Below are 22,122 nucleotides of genomic sequence, written 5' to 3'. Positions count from 1 at the left end.
ATCTGCACTCAACATGCATGAATCCTTGGCTGTTCCATCAGATAAACCACTGGGCTTCACTCGTAGGTTACAAACAGAAACTGCAGACAAATGCTTTATACAGAATGTTATCCATTTATTACTCAAATAGTTTCTTCCTAGTAAACTTTGAACAAGAGGAAGATTAAAAACATGCAGTGACAGGAGTTATTCTGGGGGGGGCATTACGGCAAAATGAAAAAAAAACCTTGTGTTCCATCTTTTCAGAACTATTACTCGGACAAATATTCCAATATGAAACAAAAAGTTCGACTATTACATAATACAAAATAAACAATTTTATAAAGGACCTTTACAGAAGGTGACTGTGTTTTAGTGTTCGAGCAGACATTAAAATATGCAATTCACAAAACCCATTTCCAATGAACATTATTACTTGTCTTCCTTCCATTACAACAAAACAAAAACTGGATTCTTTTGAATCTTCTTTTTTTAAAATACCTATAGCAAACGTTTTTTTTTTCAGTCATGTTGAAACTAGGCTACCGTGTAGTGACTGTATGACTGAAACTATTCTATCACAGGAGCACACAGCCACACAAACAAGGTCGTGGAAACTGATGAACAGCTAAGTGGCTGATGGAAGGGAAGACAACACAAATGCACCACCGCTTTGGAAAATGGTCGGTCGTAAAGTCAGTTTACTGTAAATGTTCTCTTTATAAAACACAGAAACACTGACAGCACAAGAACGGAGCAAAATGTTTTAAATACTGAATGTTTGTTTTTAGGAAAAAAGGGGTGCATAGAATTTAGAGACCACAACCAGTTAAATGTACTTTCCAAAAAAGAAGATATTCTTGGCTAGCTACCACTGAACAAAAATTGTTTAATATCCTACTGGAAAAATGGAAAATATTAAGTTTACAAAACCAAGCAAAGGACCAGCGTTGAACACTGATTTGTAAAACAAGGATTCTACAATTAGTTCAGTGGAAGTTACATTCATGTCAAAACCAACACTTCTTTTCCTAAAAAAGGACCAAACCTGGTCCAGCTGACTGATGGCCTACAAAGTGGAGCAGGAACTTTCTAGCGTCCTCCTGTCTTGCGTCCGGCCCAGGACCGGGACCGAGAACGCGAGTGAGAGCGGGATCTGGATAGGGAGCGGGATCTTGAGCGGGATGGGGTTCGTCGCACCTCCTCCTCGGTATAATGAGAAGTCGAGGGGGGGTTGAGGACCTCTCGTGGAGACGGGGATCGGGAATGTGATCTGGACCTCCCTCTGGATTCTCTCTGCGGCCTCGGCCTGTATCTAATGACAGAAAGAGTCAAACCCGAAGAACACTTCTGGACCATTAACAGACTACCTATTGGCTACTCTGCTGTCTCGTGTAGCCAGTGGTACCATTATGGAAAATTATAAACAGAAAGTCACATGTCCGGGAATAATGAACCCTTATTTAGTTCTGCCTTTGTTTGGTGAATGCTGAGTTTGAAGAAAACAGTATTCATCCACTATACTGGTCATAAGATGTGGAATATTCCAGTTATCATAACACAACAGCTGCAAGCATGTATACCTTTCTTCTTCTCGGCTCCTGCTTCTTCCTCTTCCATACACGCGTCCACGAGACCTGGGGGGGGGGGGGGCATTCAAAAAGGTATTTTGTACTGTCAAAAGTAAAATCACAATAGATAATTGAGCAGCGAACGCTTGAAGAACTCACTCTCTTGGACTCTCAGATCGCCTACGGCGGCGATCGTAAGAAGGGCTGCGAGATCTGTAGCGCTCGTAGCTGCGGCTACGTGAGCGCCTGCGCCGGCTGTCACGATCGTAGTCGTCGTATCGAGAGGACCTGCCAGGCGATCGCCTTTCCTTTGCTTTCATTTGATTGGGTGCTATTGAAAAACAGTGATCACAGGAGCTAGTTCAATAAAAAAGACTTAAAGGCCGACAGTTACGCCAATTACTGTCAAGGAAAAGATATAGACACAATTACACTCACTTTTTCGATCTCCCTGGGCAAACTGGATTTCAATCTGCCGGCCACACACCCACTTCCTGTCCAGACTGTGAAGAGCATCTTCTGCATCACGCACATCTTCAAATATGCTGCGTGGTTAAGGGTTTAGTAGGCTTTTGTTTTTCAAGAAGGCCACACAAATTTACAGTTATGTTTTGCTTTTTTTCCACCCCACCAAAAATGATAAATAAAGAGTACAGAAAAAGTAAAAATGACCTGCCCTCGCAAAAGAAAAAGGATATTTCATCAATTCTGAAGCCTTTTGCAATTCTGCTGTTCACACAAAACTACACAGTCCCTTTGGAGCAGGGAAGGCGGAGGGTGTCAAACATTTTGTTGAATTTGTGTGGCCCGATTAATAACGCGAACCAGCAGCAACACTTGACACTGTGCGACAAGCGAACACACACAAATACATGCTTGGTTGATTTCTGGCGATTGAGGAAGATGATGGAGCAGGACCAGGTATTATCACAAATTAAGTACAAAAATAGCTGATTAAATTGCTTTGGTAAAATTAAAATGCCATTTATATCACAAGGAAAGCGGATTTGTAATTATTGTTTTTTTTTTGCTGTATCAAATTTACGGATTTGTCTCAGGAGGATACAAAATAATTCACTTGTTACCTTGCCCACGCTTGACTTTGAACTTCATCTTGATCTTTACAACCTTTAATCGACTCCCAGAGAGACTTGGGTTTCCTGCTTGCTTTTTCCTCTTAAACCTCTTTTCTTTTCCTCATTCTTTGCCGCCATATCCAAGCCTCGTCTCCGTTCCCTTTTCCTCTTCATGCTTTACTTTCTCTTTTCAACCTTTTTCCCTCCCACTGTTCCTGAAGGTCTGTGTGACTTGTCTTTAGAGCTACTCTATACGGGTCTTTGTTACTCTTTGTGGCCGGTTCCACAACTGGACGCTTTTACATTTTCTGAAGCAATAACAGAGAAATATGGATGTTAGATATCAATCAAATTGTGTGAAAGAAAAGAATAATAATAATAATAATAATAAAAAACACAACAAAAACAACAATAACATCAAAAACAGCAAGTCTTCTCTGCTGAAAGGAAATTCAGAAGATTGCTTTGTTAGCATGACCACACAGTTACACCTCATTGGGAAAGGATATTGAATGTATGCAAATCCTCTTGGTTGACGTGTATAGAAGTCAAGTGGGATGTAGACATCTACTACTGGCCCATAGCGGCCAAACTCACGCCGCAAATCCTCAGGCCTGAACACCGTAAATACAAGTATAACTCAACTGAGCGTTATAGGCAAGACTGCCTGCATCAAGCATGAACAGCTGGGAGAGCAACTGGTGAGGAAGCCCGGGCACTGTTCAATCTAAAAATGGGAGCACATTCCACCGGCCCAAAGAGTCTCGGTGCCATTCAGATCATTTTGAAAGCTACCACCTGTTGCTCGTCCCAGAACAAAGAGGCTCAATGACATTTTATTTTCAATTTTTTTTTTTACTTGTGCACAATATCATGAATAACAATGTACAGATCCAGTCTTATCTAAATATATATAAAACATTTTGAGACAAGAGGCCAATATGATTTCTAAATGAGAAACAAGAACACTGTCAATGTGTAAAGGACAAACAGAAACATTTGCAGATTGTGCTAACACCTTGATGAATTGTCTATATTTATATTTATTAATGTCAAAGAGTTATATAGAGAAGAGGATTTAAAACTCATTGTCATTAAATTTAGAGCCATTAAAACTTTTGATATTTGCATTTTTAGCACAGGCACAGGATGAGCGTAGCCCCTTGATGACAGTTCGTATGCTCTTTATTCAACCAAATGGAAGTCACTCCATTTAAAACCCTTTGTGTTTGGACTACTTGCACCTTTTCTGGGCATTAAATAATTAATCAAATAAATCGACCAATTAATTCAATAAATAAATTGTTGGACATTTTGGAGTGTAACCCTTGTAAGATGACCGAATAAAAATTCTATTTGATGTGACACTGTGATATCGTGAAACACTCGTTTATCGTGTAACAAACTTTCAGCTGAGACTACTTGTCATTCAAACAGTTTCTATTTTATGTCACCCGCTTTCACTATTACTTTTTAAGACAATGTTTAAATGGTTTGGAGAAGAATATGCATTAAAATGCTTTCACGGTTATAAACTTTTGACGGCTTCCTCTTGGACAAATCGTTTTTATGCTGGCATTACCTACCGTTAACCCGTTGGAAGCCATTGAGACGAGAACGGTCAATGCGCAGCACGAACAAAGAGATGCTATCGTTGCAAATAGAAAATAAGAAAGTAATTACTTCAGTTTTCAGTTTGGCAGATTTTGGACGTTTTTATTACTAAATGCTCATAAAATTCCGTCGTTCTCCTGCTGTAACGTAAATGTATCCCGGAGGTCCTTTGTATAGGTTAGTCGTCCCCTAGCTAGTGGGCTAACGAAGCTAGCGAAGCAGAAACAGTTGTCCAGCGTTTGTGCATTTTTACATTTCAAACACCGAAATGAAGACTCACCTGGATTCATCGGAGATGTTTCTGACGAACAGAGATGTGTTTGGAGGACGCATGTATCTGGCCATAGAGTAACACTCCGCTTGCAGGAAACAAGTGTTAAGGAAAAATGTACAACAAGCTAGGGCAAGCGCTACACCCCCTAAACGAACGGCGTCTTCTGCTTCTTCTTCGCTGGATTTTTGATGCCCAAAGAAAATCAGTGCGCCATCTACTGGTGAAGATGATAATCCACCGCTCACATTGGACTGAGTCAATGACAGACCAGTACTCTAATATTTATTTTGATCATAAACGTTTATTGAAATGGTTTTCTTAATATGTAACTTAACGAGGTTGGAATGGCTGCTGGCATGGTGACGACTACACACGTTTGCTTCTGCTGATGTACTTCACACAGCCGGTTATGACGGTCTGGAGAGAGGCAGAGAAAGACAGGAGTCACTTTGTGTCATTTACCCTCCAGAGCAGTCTGTTTGTAATTTTACACGTGAAACACTACCGCAACTATGCCTATGAAAAGAAAAAAAAATTTGCATTACAGATTTTTCAAACATGATGAAATGAACCGGTCCAAGACAATCACCATGACTGACCTCAATCATGTGGTCCCCCTGGACTTCTCGGACTGAGGTGAACTTGTCACTCTTTACAATAAGCGACCCGTTCTCCTCATCTACGACGCACTGGTCAAGATCACAAACATTGCATTGCATGAGGAAGATGACTGGGAATAAACGATACTTGTCTGTTGGAAATAATAAGACTCCCATCCAGCGATGCAGCAAGATCATCCCATGCAGCACACAGATGGGTAGAACTCATATATACAAATCCAGACAAGTTTTGTGCTTTTTTTTTTTTCAAATATCATTATAAACTACTCCAGAATAAAAATGTAATTTTGTGGTACAATTCTGTTTTGTTACTTTGCAAATTAATTCTTTCCCTTACAAAATCCAGGATTTTTTTTTTTCCAAAATACAATTGGCAAAGTCAAAATTAGCAGGAAATTGTGAAAATAAAACAAGATTTCCAAAAGCAGTTACAAGAAAATCTGATATCATATAGCCTGAGAAATCATTTTGAGATAAATGACATTATTTCCCAATCAGATCCTTGATGTTGAGTCAGATTTCAATCCGTTCATATGTTGTCTCTTTAACCTGTAATTACAGGTAGCAGGCATTATAATATGTATCATTAGTCTGAGTGGTGCATTATTGATTTTTTTAACACGTTCCCCACTTTTGCATTGTTGATCTGATCGACTTAAAAATGATTTGTCAAGGAAACGTCATGGGTGATATCAGATATTACTTCATATGTTTTCTAAGAACTCAGCTGTAGGATTACTTTGAACTTCTTGCCATCCACAGTTGTCATCTCCGTCTCCTTTCCCACGCTGAAGGAATGGTCTTTGGTACAGAGGGGGGTCTTCACTGTGAGGGTGAAGTCTTTGCCATTCTGCCGTATCACTATCACAGGCTTCACTCCCTTACGCATTTTGATGACCGTCTCAGGTGCACCTTATGAATGCATGAGAATATGTTTGCATAGAGACACAAGTCACTCCTATAATTCAGTTTTCTTACCCAATTCTTTCAGGAACTCCTCCAGGTTTTCCTCTGAATAAACCTTCCATGTGCCATTGAAATCCATGCCTGCAGGCTGTGTTGCTCAAGGATGTTTGTTGTTCATGTAGTCAAAATCCCATCAAATACACACACAGTCGGTTGGCAGGTCGGGGAATTTGAACTCCCTGTTATTTGAAGAAGAATTTCCAGTGGGCTGCAAGCGGATAAATATTTCTTAACAGACAAGAAACAAACACAAATGTTAGTTATTGTTGTGTGGTGGCTTTAATTGACTTTTTATCTTATCGTTGTCTAATGCAATGATAAAATATGTCCAAACATATTTACTTTTCCACTGGATTAAACAGCTGTCACTCCTAAATACATTGGCAGTAAGATGACATTCAGAAGGGGATAATACTTCAATATCGTTATTTCCTCCTTGCCAGCCACAGAGATTGCTAGCTGAGATAAAACTCGTGCATCCCATTATTATTAATTCTATCATTTGATATGACTTCATCTCTTGCCCAATAAGCAACCGTCAAACATTGCGGCAGAGTGGATCACTCCCTCCTCACGCGCTGCTTCCCCTTCATATCTTGCACGGCCTATTGTTTTCTGATCAACTAGATCCCAGCTTCCCCTTTCAAAATGTCCTTCGGTTCGGCCGTGCAAGCTTTTAGATTTTTCCCGTTTTAATGCACAACTTTTCTGTTAACCATCTTTCTTCTTTTTGTATCAATGTCATACATACTTTAATTATTCTTCTGTTACTCCTTAATGTTTCCTCAAAAGAATACACTTCTGCATTTTTTAAAACAGACCATAATGCTCTCAGATATGATTGTTTTTTTTCTTTTTAAAGAGCACTCCAAGCCGAAGGACACCCACTCTACCAGCTGAGCCACAGCCGACCCTGGAGGTTTTCAAGAATTTGCAAGGGACATTCACAGGTCGTTGGTAATGACAAACCTTTATTAAAACTTTCTTTCACTTTGATAAATATGGATTTTCTTTTTTCAAAATATAAAAATACTCCAAACTGGCAGAGAGACAAGGAAAAAAAAAAAAAAAAGCAAAACATTTTAAGGCCACCGTGGGCGGTCCAGTGCCGAATGGGAAGCAAAAGCTTTGTGATCACATTGTGGTTTGAAGAACAGGTATTTTTATGGCTTCATTTCAAAAATGTGATTTTCGCCATTTCGTAAAAGGCCAACCTCTACAACTGCTAGGATGTTTAATAGCAGCGGGTCACATTTGAAACACACTGGAGATTGTTGTCCTAAAGCTCTTTATGCTATGCTGTGATTTGCAGTCCCTGAGAAGAACATTGAGTAGTACTGCTGTGACATTAGTAAAAACAATACAGACTTGCACCCAACAAACACATTTTCAAAGTATACTTTCGACAGAATAAACCGGTAAGGTTCGGAGATCCACACAATTTTCCCCATTCTGTCGATGCACATTTGTTTTACACAAAACATACAGGAGACGGTTTAGAATTTGAAAGACGTGAACCAAAACACACGCAAACCGACTGAATGGTTCTGTTGCTTTGACAATGTGTGTGTAGGCACATAGTAATTTGCAGGGGAGGGGGAGGGTTGAGTCATTGGCTCATTTTTCATTGGCTAGGAGTATGAAAATGAGCTGTCCATCAAACAGAGTGTAAGTTAAGACACTGCTTCTGTAGCACATGGCCGGCGGTGCACGCTTTGGTGAGGATTCACATGAAAATACACAAAAACAAAGCACATCCAACCGCGTGATGGAGCGGATTTGTAACAAGAACCTGAAAATTGGTTGGTTTAGGAATAAAGCGGCTGGGAGATGTATGGATACACATTTCGAGGTGTCCCACATTCAAGCCCAGAGCAGCGGCGGCTCACCGGTAACACACCTTGTTATCGCTAACGTAAACCAAAGTGAAGCAAAGATCATTATGTGAAAATCGGACCTGTCAGTTAAAAGCGTTGACGGACTCGCTTACGGGACGAGACATGGTTTTATAAAGTGCACGGAATTTTTTTTTTTTTTTTTTGCACAATCAACTGCATTAATCACTGCAGACCCTCAATGGCATGAAAGTGACATTTCTGTTTGTGGAGCGTGAACATTTGGAATTGCTCCCCAAGCAGCCCTCTGAGGGTCAAAACGATAACACTATAGATATTATACACAAAGCCGTCGTATAAGTCAGCGAGGCGTTTGTGGTTGTTAGATAAGATTAGAATTTCTGCTTTGGCTGCGACTTCAAGTGCTTTAAATGTCCTGCATCAGGAGATGAACGAGTGGTCCTCGTCCGTGGTGTTGTCCGGCCCGGGGTCGCTGAGGCAGCGGGACAGCCCTAGCTGCTCTTGCTCTTCCTGCTCACCGCTCTGGTCCGCCTTCCTGGTGCTCTGGCTGGGCCTCTGCCTGGTTTCGTTCAGGAGGCGGACGGCGTCGGGACGGCCCCGGCTCGGCTGAGCGACCGGCCGTTTGGGACTGTCGCTGTCATCGTAGGTGTAAACCTGGTGTTCTGGGACAGCGGGAGAAGCGGGGACGGATCACTGAATGATTTCCAAAGGTAATTTGACAATATGACCAAAAACCTCTTGGGGCCTGAAAGAAAAGGGGCTGATAACTCCCTGTGAAGTATGAACGAGGGAGTGAAATACCAAAAAACACTATGGGACCGACAGAATGAATGGTTTTATAGCTCTATGATGTATGAATGAGAGTGAATGGTTGCATGTCTCCATATGTGGCCCTGTGATTGGTCTAGGGCAGTGTTTCCCAAACAGTTTAGGATGCTGTGAGAGATCATCAGGTGTGCCGTGGAAAAATGCCCACTTTCACCTGATTGGTCCAAAAATTATTTATTAAATGCAAACAATGCGTCTTTGTATGTCTATCTATCTGGGCAGCGTGTAGTGACAGGCAGAACAGTTATCAGTAAATGGTCTTCCACTAGATAGCCGCAGGTAGTGAATTAACCTGTGTATTTACTGAGTACGAAGTAATGCTTCCAGTGAGACAGCGTTAGTGATACGTGATGCTACGTGTTTTAAAGGAAAAAGTACTCAGTCAGGATCCTCTGGTCCTGAAAAACATTCTGACCCAGATGAAGGCCCAAGTATATGTAGTGGTCAGAAGAAAGTAAAAAAGGTGAACTCATGACAATACAATGAAAGTTCAATTGCTTTTGGATCTACTTTCTGGGGAACCAACCGAGCCGACTCCTGGTGTGCTGGGAAAAGCTGTCGAACAGCGCCAAGCAAACTTAAACGGCATCTCCAAACTAAACACTCCTCACTTCAAGATAAGAACACGGACTATGATTAAATTATTATTTCTTATTATATTTCGTTAATCGGTGGCGTGGCGCAGGAGAGGTCGGAATCGAACATTCCTGGTTTGATTCCCCGCTCCTCCTAGTCTGTCAACGTGTTGTTGAGCAAGAGACCGAACCCCTAACTGCTCCCCGGCCGCCGGTCGACAGCTGCCTACTGCTCATGGTTCATCCATGAAGGGTTAATTGCAGAGAACGAATTTCTCCACGGGGATTAATAAAGGATAAATCATTATGATTATTGAACAGACTGAGAAACAGAAAGTTGTTGAAGAAAACCACCAGGACAAGTGAGAAAGCTCCCTGACTGCAGTACAAGTGGTGTCGAGAATGAATGAATGAAAAACTCAGAATATACAAAGTGTAAAAAGCTCCAGTCATTTATAGGAATAAATCTTTAACTGACCTGATTCAAAGCAGACTTTTCTCACAGGAGGTTTGAATTCCTGTTGGTTTGCAGGGACGGTGAGATAGTGACTCATCTGCGAAGGAGATGCCGTGCATTTCAGATGAAAATTTACAAATCAAATCAAATTCCCCAGCCGGACAATAATCATTAAATTGTCATTAGTTTCATATTGAGATCGAGTTTATCATGTTGTTGCTGCAACTCAATCACCGGGCAAAATTGGAAACGGCGGAAACCAGATTGAAACTCACCCTCCTCTCCATCTCCACCCTCTGCTTCCTGAAGCGCACCTCGCTCATGTCCTCATATGGGTCAGCCATCAGGTCGTGTCTGCTGTAGGAGCGGAGCTGAGGACGCACGGCGGCAAACAAACAAACAAAAACAATGCAGTCACAAATTTCCGTGCGGCCCAACGCTAGGTTTACGGTGGTCGAAGGCCTCCTTACTCTCTGCCTGGTCTTCTGCATGTTGGCACGCAGGATCTTTCGGATCTCCTCCTCACGGCTTTTCGAAATGTTTGGTATCGCCCTCCGCCTGCCCTGCTCTCTCGGCTGAATGTTTCTGTGAAGGAGGGACACGCCTCATCAAATCGTTCTGTGATCAATACCCATTATCAGAGTGCATGTGTGTGTGTGTGGAGGAGGAGCCGTTGGAGAAATGCAATATATTATTGTAGCGTGCAGTTCCATTTGTGGTGCCCGAACGGTACCTTAATGTCCACGCTTTCACATGCTTCAAAACAACCCTACCTCCTTGTTGCTCACCACATGTCCACAAACTGACCATTTAGAAGTAAAGAACTCACACGGGGGCAACAAAGTGTGAGACTTAGCACTCTATCTAATTAAAAATACATATATAGATCATAATCAGCAACATGAACATGGAAAGCCCTAATCAATATGAGCATTAAAATTGCTTTTTGAAACAAATGAGCAAATATACCAGGAATAGACGTTGACTGATAATCTTATGCTTTACGCGTATTGATAATAAGTCCAAAAGATGAAGCTGCTGGTGTCATTGAGAAGAGACGGTGCCTCTCGGATCACAAGAGGTTCTTACTTTGAATTGCTGACAGTGGGTTTAACATTTCGCCCACGTGGCTCACCTGCAAAGCTTGTCATTGTACATCAAGCTGCTAAAATCATTTGACCTCTGTTGCAAGTTGCATCCTAGTGATTTAGCTGTGACCCCAGTCAGACTAGACGATCACGAGCCCACGACAAACGTGGAAAATAGATCAGGGATCCACTGCTGCAGTCTGCAACCCCACCACTAGATGCCGCTAGATCCTGCAGGTGTATCTTCAAATACCCGTTGAATAAGTGGCAAAATGATATTTTTCTTCATATATATGATTTTATAGTCTTCACATTTGCCCTGGGTGGAATCACAAGTAATCACACCAGTTTAAGTTCAACAAACTGAACACCGAAGGTGGGGGCACACGCCTAAAGATTATGTTTCTCATTTAATTTTCTATTCCGATTAATGTGTAAAACTATTCTGCAGGAAATACTAATTTATATTCAATATATACTCAATTTGAGCAGCACAGTGGTGCTTCTGCCTCACAGCAACAAGGTCCCTGGTTCAATTCCGACGAGGATCTTTCTGTGTGGAGTCTCTCTGTTCTACCTGCATCTGCGCGAGTTATTTCCGGGTTCTCCGATTGACTCCCACGATCCAAAAACACGCACGAGCTTCATAGGAGACCAAAATGTGTGAATGGGAGGGTGACTGGTTTTATGTCTTTTTATGTGGCCCTGTTACCCTGACTGCAGGATAAGTGGTCTAGAAAATAAATGAATGAATGAATGAATATTTATTAATCCTCCTTTCAGGTGACATCTAACGCTTACCCATCCATTCAACTGCAAAATTGAGTTTGACCTCAAATGTGTTTTGGTCTGTTCATGAGGTGGACCGTATAACTCCTTCCATGCCAGATACCATTTCAGACCTGATAACGGCCAAAAGGAATCGGATCCCCACGCCCGATACTCACTGCATGGAGACTGACGACGCAACCGAGGGAACCTTGGGAATGACGCCGCTCTGCACCAGCATCATGGCCTGCTTCATCTCCATCTTGTTGTAGAAGGACAGGAGCTGGGGCTCGGTGGAGCGTTCGCCTGCGATCAGCCACCGCTTCACGTAGGCCTTATTGAAGCGGTTCAACCTTTAATCGGTGGATGTGAAAAAAAAAAACAAAAAACGAAATAAACAGATTTCAGCAACACATAATCCATCGGTTATTGTGAAGGAATCTTCAGGAGTCATACTTGTTTTTCCAGTGGTGGTGTCCATAATGGCCGCAGATGCCCTCGATCCCCGTCAGGAGATGATCCAGAAACTGGAGGGGAAAATAATCATTCGTCAAAGTTTCATCCTTAAGAAACCGGAGCTCCCACATTGAAAACGTAGTACAAATTGTACTGTTAAAATATTGACGAAAGGTCAGCGTCCTCACCTGTGTGTGAATTTCCTCATTAATAGATCCTTTGCTCTCCTTCTTCTTCTTCACCTCTAGAAGTTCTACCAGGGGCCTGATTGTCATTCCCTGGACGCAGAGAGAGCTTCTCTTGTAGGCTTCGGGCGCTATAATGCCAATTATCATCTCCCAAAATGACTAAAGTAAAATCCCTACAATTTATTTCCTGCAGATTGAATAATGTGCCATGTGTTTTAACCTGCACAAAGACGGTGAAGAAGATGACGGTGATGATGGCGGTGAGGAACAGGTGTTTCATCTGGTTGTCCGGCAGCAGAAAGCCCAGAGAGAAAGCGATGGCCCCTCGCAGGCCACCGTAGGCCACGATGAACTGGTCCTTCTTGGTCAACTTCACGATACGGAATTTGTTGATGATGAATGTGAGGCCGATGACTCCTGAGAGAGGGAGAAAACAAAAACGGTCATCAGGCTTCTTATGAAGACTAAAATCAATATAACGTGTCAACTGAGGAGCAAAAATCATGGCACTTCAGAAATACTCCACAGGTAAAAGCGCCACATTAAAAACCTTAGATCGCGAAAATGGAGTTTTAAGTATCGCGCATGAAACTGACCGAGCACTCTGGACACGAGGCAGAGGACGACCGTGGTGATCACGAAGGTCCAGTTCCAGCTGTGCGGCCCGGCGACCGTCGACACACCCAGGAAGATGAAGATGAGCGTCTCGCTAACACTGCTCCACATCTTCAGGAAGTATTTGATGGTGGTGTAGGACTTGTGTGATATGTTGGCCTCCACGTACGGCCGCATCATCACGCCGCACGCAATCAGCCTTTTCAGGATGAGACAGAAAGTGACAGACCATATAAGGGTGCGTATTCCGTAATTTATATTTTTGGCTATTTATTCGACATTTTGAACGCAGACAGACTCCAATGGGATTTTATTGTATTGAAGAATGTCGCTTAAAAGACTTGAAAAATATGTGGAGAAGCAAGAAACATCAACGTACGACATGATTCCCGAGAGGTGGAAGACCTCGGCGGACAAATACGCCATGTAGCTGTAGAGAAACACGAACAGAGGCTCAATGACACGCGAGTGTGACGTGAAGCGGGACGTGAAGGCGCCCAGGATGCCGTATATGGCTCCCACCAGGACGCCGCCCACAGACACTACGAAGAAACAGACCACGCCGAGCAGGGCGTCTGTGACGGTCACACCTCCTGCCTGGGAAAACTCCTTGAACAGGTGGTACAACACCTGCAAATACAGATACACAAGAACGGTCACTTTACATTTCCTGTTTTCTTTCTTTGAAAAAACACAACAGAATGACAAACATAACAAGGGAATCAAAGGGAGCAAAAGACAATTTTCTTTGCAGACGACTCCCTGAGGAACCTGAAAGGTTGACTGGGTCCTCCTTTATAACCTTCCTCATGACATTAAAATATCTTGAGAAAAATACTCCGAAGCCTTTAGATTCAAATGTGTGCGGCAGCTGGTGGAAGCCCTTCAAACTGGCATTTCCTGGATTTTAATCTCAACTGACGTTGACATTAGCGGTTCAGTTTTTTTTGCCAGCCGCAGTCTAGATCAGGGGTGGGCAAACTACGGCCCGCGGGCCACATCCGGCCCATTGGTCGTTTTAATCCGGCCCGCCAAAGATTGGTACAGAATTCATACTTGATTTGAATGATTGAATGTTTGGATCAATGAATGTGGGAGCTCAAAACGGAGATCATTTCATTTTTATAGCTACTTGAGAATTTTCCTGGGCTGAATGACACAGATTGACTTTGTGATTTTAGCCTTTACCGTGGACATACTGACACACATGAATAAGTTGGACATGAAGCAACAAGGGAAAAACGGGTTTGTGCATGAAATGCAAGCAAACGTCAGAGCTGGTTTTATTTTTAAAGCAAATATCAGACTAGTCTGATATGTACTGTTAACAAATGCATTGTTTTTTTTAATCATATGTATCATATCTTGTGCTGACCTGGCCCGTCTGTTAAATTTTAAAAGTCAATGCGGCCCCTGAGCCGAAAAGTTTGCCCACCCCTGGTCTAGATGCAAATGGAATATCAAAATAATCCTTTCACCTCTCGGCACCATCATTTAATTCTACTTGTTAGTTACATGAGGAAATCATTGGCAGCTGTAATTTTGGCTCGTTACGACAACAAAACTGCAGACGAATAGATCCGCGGTCGACTTTACTCTGGCCTTCGGAGGAAAACGCAGTTACAGCCTTGAGTCGAGGAGGAAACATCGGGGCCGTTAATCATGGTGCAGAAACCATTTGGAACTTCAAAATGGCGCATTAATGTTGATCTCTATTAGCAGCCGACCAGAACGCCAGAGTGGGTTTTCTTGCGGCTGAGTAAGATAAAGTACCTGTCACTTAATGTTCTTTGTTGCATGGACTGATATTCTCTTGCTCGTCCTTAAATTCACACATTCCACTGTCCTGTGGAAACTGTGGTTTGGTCTAGACGTTATAAAACTAAATCAAGTCATTACTGAGGCTGGATTTATGCACTTGGACTGCTCGGAGAAAGGATTTCCAAAGTAACCATAATGTGAAATCACGTTAATATAATATCACAGCTTGTGTAACTTCATCAGCCGGGGGAAGTCACAGCACGTCCTCAAATGTAAAATAGACCTGAAATCACTCAAGAGCATTTTTTAAGCTATCAGACGTCCTAAAAATGGAATATCTTGTTTCGTATTATCGTGACTGAAGGAGGAGGTCTGGAGCAAACGGTAGAGAGACGGGTTCCCGTCTCCTTTACGCGCTGCTCCCGAACGCCACGGCGACTCACCACGGTGACGGCGTCGTTGAGAAGCGACTCTCCGAACACCAGGATGTGCAGCAGCTCGTTGATGTGGATCTCCTCGAACACGGCCAGGACGGCCACGGGATCCACGGCCGAGATGATGGAGCCGAACAGCAGGCAGGACAGCGCGTCCACGTTGGCCAACGGAGCCCCTTCCAACTGACACACTCCGTACATCATCCCCCCGATGAAGAAGGCGTTCCACAGGGTGCCCACCACTGCAAACACCAGGATGGTGCCCATGTTCTCAGTGAAAGCCCTGATGGGCAGGAAGTAGCCCGCGTCCAGGATGATGGGGGGCAACAAGTAGAGGAAGAAGAGCGTGGAGTCGAGGAGGGGCGGCGTCTCTCCGATAGCTTTGATAATGCCGCCCACCAGCAGGCCCACGAAGATGAGGAGGCAACTCTCCGGGACAACATTGGACACCGTGGGAATAATATGGAACCCTGCGGAAAGATGCGGAGTTCATTTGACCTTTAAACAAATCAACGGGTATCGTCTCGCCCTTATTTGGTGGCCCCTATATTAAAATGGAGGGACTTTTCTTTTCGGCTTCTCCCTTCAGGGGTCGCCGCAGTGAATCGACTTTCTCCATCTAACCCTATTCTCTGTATCCTCCTCTCTCACACCAACTACCTTCATATCTTCTCTCACTACGTCCATAAATCTTCTCTTTGGTCTTCCTCGAGACCTCCTGCCTGACAGCTTCAATTCCAGCATCCGTCTACCCAAACATTCACTATCCCTCCTCTGTACATGACCCAACCATATCAGTCTGGCTTTTCTGACCTTCTCTCCAAAACATCGTCACCCTCTTAAAATAATCACCTAAGTCATTTTTTCAGATTTTTCAGGAAACACAAAAAACGGAACAATTTGACACACTCTTGACATAGGCAATTTCTACTGAAGGGGTAGAATTGCACAATCTGTTTAACTGAGGATGTGGGCAATTTTGCCAGAAGTGGTCAGCATCATGAGGAGATGATTTTGACAAAAAAAAAAAAAAAATTTGTAAAAAAATGACTTAGGCGATTATTTTAAGAGGTGTTTCTCTGATAGACTCATTCCTGATCCTATCCATCCTGGTCACTCCCAAAGAGAACCTGAGCATCTTCATCTCTGCGACCTCTAGCTCTGCCTCCTGTCTTTTCGTCACTGTAACAGTTTCTAGTCCACACAGCATCGCTGGTCTCACCACTGTCTTGTCCACCTTTCTTTTCATTCTTGCTGATAGTCTTCTATCACTTAGCATCCCTGACACTTTTCTCCACCCATTCCAACCTGCTTGAACCCATCATTCCACCAGAGTTCCTCTCATTCAAACACATATATTCTGTCTTGCTGAAAATAACCTTCATTCCTCTCCTTTCCAGAGCATACCTCCACCTCTCTAGATTTTCCTCGACCCGTTCTCTGCTCTCACTACAGATCACAATGTCATCTGCAAACATGATCCATGGAGATTCTTGTCTAACCTCATCTGTCAGCCTGTCCATCAACACTGCAAACAAGAAGGGGCTCAGAGCTGATCCCTGATGGAGCCCCACCTCCACTTTGAACATTAATAATAAATATGTTTATAGAAAGCTTTCCATCAAAGTGATGTACAAGTGAGAAGGGATAAAAGTAGGACACCAAGGATTAACAGCGCATTCAATTAATTTAGTCCGCCTGTCCCGTAGTGAGGGACTCGATAGAGTGAGAAGCATTGAACGAACTTGCTGCATTCAGCCTCCCATTCACACGTCATGTAGTCTGAGCCATTCACTCACAGACACCACTCAGGACTTGTATGTAGATGCAAATAAGTTGGTATTCCACATTTTTTTCCACACCTTGGGCAGACTGGCACATCCAGGCACGTAGTAGCTTTACCAACTAAGATGGCGCAATGCCATTGACTGGTTTATAGGTGAGGAGCAGGACCTTTAAGTCTGTGCTGACCATGCAAGCCATGGATAAACCCGGGCAAAAGGACGTTACAATGAGACAATCCTGATATCACAAATGCAAGGATTAAGAGCTCGGCGTACGAACAATTGTCGAGTTCCGTAACTTTGACTGGTCAAACTTTAGCTGAAGCAGGTTCTTCCGCTCAGCCAACATAATCGGCTGAGGTTACAATCACAGTTTGAGTCCTCGATTCAAAAATAAAAAAAATTTAAAAAAAAAAAACCTTGAGGTTTAGACCCCACAAGGCTCTTTACAGAGTTTGCATTCTTTGGTCATTTATTTCTGCAAGAGCCGTTTAAACCTCAGTCAACGCTTACATGAAATGCAAACGCTTCATACAGATTTGAAAATAAGGCCTAACTCAAAACAATGAATAGAAGAGACACCAAACAGATGTCAGGCGCAAGGTAATGATCATTTATTGATCAAGAAGTGCCTGAATAGCAACTGCTAAAGAAAAGAAAAAGATTTGTTTGAGCAGCTGCCTCATCGTCATGAAATATAAAAGAGTCGGACGCTGCGGGTCCATCAGCCACTGCGGCACCAAACACGCCGCCTCAGCCTATTTTTACACACCTTCACTCTACATTTTACTAGTTTTACACTTTCCAGCCTTTACACGACTCCCAACATCAGGATCCTTCACTGGAGGTCAAGCTGTTAACTCAGATTATAAGGAAAGGTGAATTACTGCTTCCCAGACACAAAATTGAAATCGGATAATGGATAAACCAGCCAAATAATAATCTATTATTGACAAAACGCTGACTCATTTAGACATGCAATTTAGAACGATGAGATTTTTCCAAAGTGTATTAGAAATGCATGTATTGTTTCCCCCGAGGTGGGGAACTTTTTGAGCTCCTTAAAGATGGAAAGACTGAATAATTTAATACGGGAACATCTAATGACAGACAGAAACACAGAGTTGAGGTCGAAGTTGCGTAAAAGGCCCAATCGCTGTGTAAGGTGGCAGCTGGTGATGGAGCAGATTTGCTCTGAAAGGAGCCTTGTGCCATCGCTCTTCCTCTTGCTTGCCTGCAAATGAGGCCTGGATATTCAGTACCGCGGGTCATGTGATGCGGGCCGAGAGAGAGTTTTTCTGCAGTTGGCGGCCTCGTCTGCTGCCGCCCTCTCCAATCTGACTCTCTCACACTGTGCACTTTTGTTATCGAGCAGCGCATTAGGACAGGAAGTCGGGCCGGCCCTCTGAGACAACAGCTGCGCTAGCAGATAGCATTCCACACTGCCTCGCTCCGCGGCCGGCCGGCATCATCTCTGCCTTGCATTCTGACACACTCGACCCGGCGGGGGTATCCTCGGAACGGCAAACGTCTAAAAACATTGGAGCTAAATCACATTTGATCCAAAGCCAAAGATGCCCTTCACCCTCTGGGATTCAAGAGCTAAAACGGTCTTGTTGATGCATTAATATGCATTAAATATATGTGTGTGTATTTACAATATATATGTGTAAGTGCATGTGTGTGTGAGTACATACAAACACACACACATACAAACATACATATAATGTAATATAAACTACTTCAAAAAGACCACTGCAGTTCTTGAAATGTTGAACTATATATGTGTGTGAGTATATATACACACGCACACACACACACACACACACACACATACACATATACAGGTCTGTCTCAGAAAATTAGATTATTAATATTATTGTGATAAAGTTCTTTATCTTTTGTAATGCAATTACAAAAACAAAAATGTCATACATTCTGGATTCATTATAAATCAACTGAACTATTGCAAGACTTCTATCATTTTAATATTGCTGATTATGGCTTACAACTTAAGAAAACTCAAAAATCCTATCACAAAATATTAGAATATCATGAAAAAGTTTTTTTTTTTAATTGCATTACAGAAGATATACAACTTTATCACAATATTCTAATTTTCTGAGACAGTCCTGTATATACTGTGTGTGTATGTATATATATATATATATATATATATATATATATATGCATATATTTAAGAAGTGAGCAACAGCTACAACATAGTCTTTGTTGATTGATAATTGATAAACCCAATAAATACAGTGGTGCAATGGTTTGCCCATCACCTCACAACAAGCTTGGGGGACAGTCCGAAAACATGGAGGAGGTTCACCGGAGACTCGTCCTGATGTGTGAATGGAAGAGTGAAAGGTCTATATAAACGGCCCTGTGATCCACCCTGGGTGAACCCCGCCTCCCGGGCCAATGACGGCTGGGATCGATTCCAACCCTCCCACGAACCTGAGAGCAGGATAAGCGGTATAGATAAAAAATGAAAGCGCAATCGATAAATTGTTTTTCTACGCAGCAGCTTCATAACAGCAAAGTTCGACTGTTCATCCCTCCCTCCGGGAGTTAAAGAGCATTGGCCTCTGGGGAAGGATAGAAGGGGCTGCACTAACCAGTGACATCGATATAAAGGTCAGGAGGCTGGTCATGGGGAGGACAGCAGATGGACAATTTAAAAAAAAAAAAAAAAAAAAAATCTGACAGATGAGACTTATTTCTATAATTAGCCTTAACTCTGCCTCCCTCCCTCCCTTCCTTCCAGAGGCCCCAGTCGAACTCTAATCCTTCAGCGTTTGCTCGCTTTCCCAGCAGTCGGACGTCTGCCTGGAACGAGCCTCGAAGCAGGACATCTGCAAAATCTCTGGAAAATACTCAACTGGGGTTTCTGCAGAATCAGAGGCTGGAAGGGCTTTACGGCGAAACCGAAGGTTTTTAGATTAAAAAAAAGTTCGGCTCGTCCTGTTTCGGGTCTTGATGGGGCTATTCGGTGACGAGGTTGGGCAAACGCATGCACACGCGACTCCGAAAGAACTCAAAGCGGTTTGTGGAGTTTCTGCGATAATCGAGCGGCCGTTGGGTACGATGGAAGGTCTGCATTGGACGAACAAACAAAGGTGGGGGGGGGGGGCCTTCAGGGTCACGTGACTCGAGTAAATCTGTGACAGCGGAGCCCGCTTAAGGCCAATCGGGGGGGGCCACTGTGACGCCGCGCGCTCCAACGGCCACTCCGAAGTTACAGTCGACGTTTCCAAGACGGCGCGGGATTAAGAGTTGAAGTCATTCTTGTCAAAATCTTCTTGCTGCGGCGACCGGACTTGAATTTCTTCATTTGTAGACGCCTCGGTTCAGAAGCCTCTCGGCCGAAGGGCGAAACATCTTCGCGTGAAGAAATTCAATCCAGTTGCCGCCATAAGAGGATGTTGACAAGAATTCACCGCGACCTGGATGACTGAGAACCTCCACAGACAGGAGATGAAGTCATCTAAGTAGAAACTACAGGCGGCAGGTTGTGCGGCGGTTAGAAAGAAGGTCCCTGGTTGGATCGGTCCATGTTCTCCCCGTGCGTCTGAGAGTTTCCTGCTGCTTCTCCCGTTTCCTCCCACAGTCTAAAAAACATGCAGGAGGTTCACCGGGTCAATGAGAGTGAATAGTTGCACGGCTCTTTCTGAGTGAATGAGAGTGAAATGTGGGATGTTTTGAGACGACGCCAGTCTCGGTCCAGGAGAAACGCCACGCAGAACCAATGAATGAGCGTATGAACGACAAGGAGGCGATGGAAAAGGCGAGCGTTACTCGGATTGGAGTAAGAGATGAGCAGACAGAACAGATCTGATCTTTTAAACCTTAGAATTAAGGTTTTCTACTCCAAACACAAGCGTTTATCCGCATCCATCAGTTTAACTTTCGGTAAACTAATCCAGTTTAACCATCTTGGACAGTTTGGTGTTGGAAAATGTCGAAGCCTTGTGGTGACATTTGTGAAATCCCCCTCCACGTACGAGTTGTGTTTGCGTCCACGTTGAGAGAACGCCACCTGCAACGCCCGACCGCCCACAGTCCAAACTGTGCGTGTGCGTGTGCGTGGGGAAAGTCAGGACACGCTTACCGAGCTTCATGAGCAGGGCGAGCAGGATCCACAGGGAGATCTCGAAGGGCTTCCGGACGTGGTCATAGTTCAGGTCGAGCACCGGGAAAGCTTTCCGGGGCGCCGACGAGTTCCCGTCCCGGTGACCTTCCTCCGGATCCCCGCAACCGTGGCCGCCGCCGCCGCCGCCGCCGTGGGTCCCCGCAGCCGCGACGACGAGGAGGAGAATCCACGCGGGGCTGGCGACGCGCACGGCCATGTTTCAGAGGATGGAAGGCCGAAGGAGGAGGAGGAGGTGCGGAGGCTGCGTGAGGCGCGCACTTTTACGCACGGGTTCCGCGGGAGTCTGGGAGGAACGCATCGCTGCGGGCGCGTTGCGTGACCCGCGGGCGCGCGCGCACCACCCGAGACAGGTGGGCGGGGATTCAGACGTCACGCACAGGCGTGCGGAGGACACGGATGTTTCACAACTTGCGTCAATAATAATATCAGACAGAGAAACCCCACCTTTTCTCCCTGCATGTCATTTCATCCCAAACTATTTTATTAAGGAAAGACGACATCTAGTGGCACGGAGGAGCATTACACACCCAAACTTTTTAAAACTTCAGGGAAATAAGAATAAGAATAAGAATAAGAATAAGAATAAGAACAACTTTATTTATCTCGAAGGAAATTGTTGTGCCAGAGTTACAAGAAAAACAACAATAATAAATAATAGTAGAAAATTGTATAAACAGTCAGAAGGGGGAGAATAAGAAATCCAAATAAAGTGAAGACAATAAAGTGTCTTAAGGTCTTAAGTACCAAATGAAAGCTGATGAGTGCACAAGAGTGTGAAAAAAATATTGTAAATGAAGCTGTTCTGAAATGAAATATTGCGCAGTTATGAATATATATTCAGATAAATTATTACAATTTACAGTAACGGGGTGAGATTTTTTTTCTACTGTTTATACAATTTTCTACTATTATTTATTATTTATACATTCAATTAAAAGTCACTGAGGAACAGTTCATAAATATTCTATATATTTGTACTCATATGTATATATATACACACACATACATATATATGTATATATATATATATACATACACACACACACACACACA

General features: G+C 43.4%; 3 protein-coding genes across 4 annotated transcripts; all 3 read right to left on the bottom strand.

Annotated features, from left to right (window-relative positions):
* Nucleotides 1-94: 94 nt before the first annotated feature.
* Nucleotides 95-4,676, bottom strand: srsf10b (serine and arginine rich splicing factor 10b). 2 transcript variants are annotated; one of them, XM_086178340.1, is made up of 6 exons: nt 4,521-4,676; nt 3,136-3,240; nt 1,989-2,092; nt 1,710-1,881; nt 1,563-1,616; nt 95-1,294 (listed from the first exon to the last, which is right to left on the bottom strand). In XM_086178340.1, exons 1-6 carry the CDS (start codon nt 4,583-4,585, stop codon nt 1,072-1,074), a joined length of 723 nt encoding a protein of 240 aa, XP_086034466.1. In that variant the 5' UTR covers nt 4,586-4,676; the 3' UTR covers nt 95-1,071. The 2 variants fall into 2 exon arrangements, 1 of the variants encoding a protein (XP_086034466.1); XR_015109173.1 differs by lacking the exons at nt 95-1,294; nt 1,563-1,616; nt 1,710-1,881; nt 3,136-3,240 and having other exon boundaries at nt 1,995-2,934; nt 4,521-4,659.
* Nucleotides 4,677-4,880: 204 nt separating this feature from the next.
* Nucleotides 4,881-6,194, bottom strand: fabp10b (fatty acid binding protein 10b, liver basic). The gene is made up of 4 exons (XM_086178343.1): nt 6,113-6,194; nt 5,874-6,046; nt 5,114-5,203; nt 4,881-4,931 (listed from the first exon to the last, which is right to left on the bottom strand). The coding sequence occupies exons 1-4, from the start codon at nt 6,177-6,179 to the stop codon at nt 4,881-4,883; spliced, it is 381 nt and encodes a 126-aa protein (XP_086034469.1). The 5' UTR covers nt 6,180-6,194.
* A 19-nt stretch (nt 6,195-6,213) lies between these two features.
* Nucleotides 6,214-21,402, bottom strand: slc9a1b (solute carrier family 9 member A1b). The gene is made up of 12 exons (XM_086178336.1): nt 21,028-21,402; nt 15,136-15,596; nt 13,311-13,561; nt 12,913-13,130; nt 12,537-12,733; nt 12,317-12,406; nt 12,129-12,199; nt 11,852-12,025; nt 10,287-10,401; nt 10,092-10,187; nt 9,838-9,913; nt 6,214-8,618 (listed from the first exon to the last, which is right to left on the bottom strand). Exons 1-12 carry the CDS (start codon nt 21,263-21,265, stop codon nt 8,377-8,379), a joined length of 2,229 nt encoding a protein of 742 aa, XP_086034462.1. The 5' UTR covers nt 21,266-21,402; the 3' UTR covers nt 6,214-8,376.
* Nucleotides 21,403-22,122: the final 720 nt, after the last annotated feature.

The sequence above is a fragment of the Fistularia commersonii genome, chromosome 30 (genome assembly GCF_037954325.1).
Source record: "Fistularia commersonii isolate RoL2024-O1a breed Wild chromosome 30, RoL_Fcom_v1.0, whole genome shotgun sequence".
Taxonomy (NCBI): Eukaryota; Metazoa; Chordata; class Actinopteri; order Syngnathiformes; family Fistulariidae; genus Fistularia; species Fistularia commersonii.
The sequence above is the reverse complement of the archived record's forward strand: the minus strand, read 5'-3'. Positions and strand labels throughout refer to the sequence as shown.

What these genes read in the sequence shown, in the direction of transcription:
- fabp10b (XM_086178343.1), bottom strand. Translation starts at nt 6,179, where the DNA reads ATGGATTTCAATGGCACATGGAAGGTTTATTCAGAGGAAAACCTGGAG. An exon ending in TGGATGGCAAGAAGTTCAAA is followed by an intron (nt 5,204 to 5,873) that starts GTAATCCTACAG and finishes GATCTTGACCAG; the next exon opens with TGCGTCGTAGATGAGGAGAA. An exon ending in AGGGGGACCACATGATTGAG is followed by an intron (nt 4,932 to 5,113) that starts GTCAGTCATGGT and finishes GCCTCTCTCCAG; the next exon opens with ACCGTCATAACCGGCTGTGT.
- srsf10b (XM_086178340.1), bottom strand. Translation starts at nt 4,585, where the DNA reads ATGGCCAGATACATGCGTCCTCCAAACACATCTCTGTTCGTCAGAAAC. An exon ending in AGAGGATTTGCATACATTCA is followed by an intron (nt 2,093 to 3,135) that starts ATATCCTTTCCC and finishes ACCACGCAGCAT; the next exon opens with ATTTGAAGATGTGCGTGATG. An exon ending in AGGAGCCGAGAAGAAGAAAG is followed by an intron (nt 1,295 to 1,562) that starts GTATACATGCTT and finishes TTCTGTCATTAG; the next exon opens with ATACAGGCCGAGGCCGCAGA.
- slc9a1b (XM_086178336.1), bottom strand. Translation starts at nt 21,265, where the DNA reads ATGGCCGTGCGCGTCGCCAGCCCCGCGTGGATTCTCCTCCTCGTCGTC. An exon ending in TCAACGACGCCGTCACCGTG is followed by an intron (nt 13,562 to 15,135) that starts GTGAGTCGCCGT and finishes CTGTATTTGCAG; the next exon opens with GTGTTGTACCACCTGTTCAA. An exon ending in CCTCGTGTCCAGAGTGCTCG is followed by an intron (nt 12,734 to 12,912) that starts GTCAGTTTCATG and finishes TCCCTCTCTCAG; the next exon opens with GAGTCATCGGCCTCACATTC.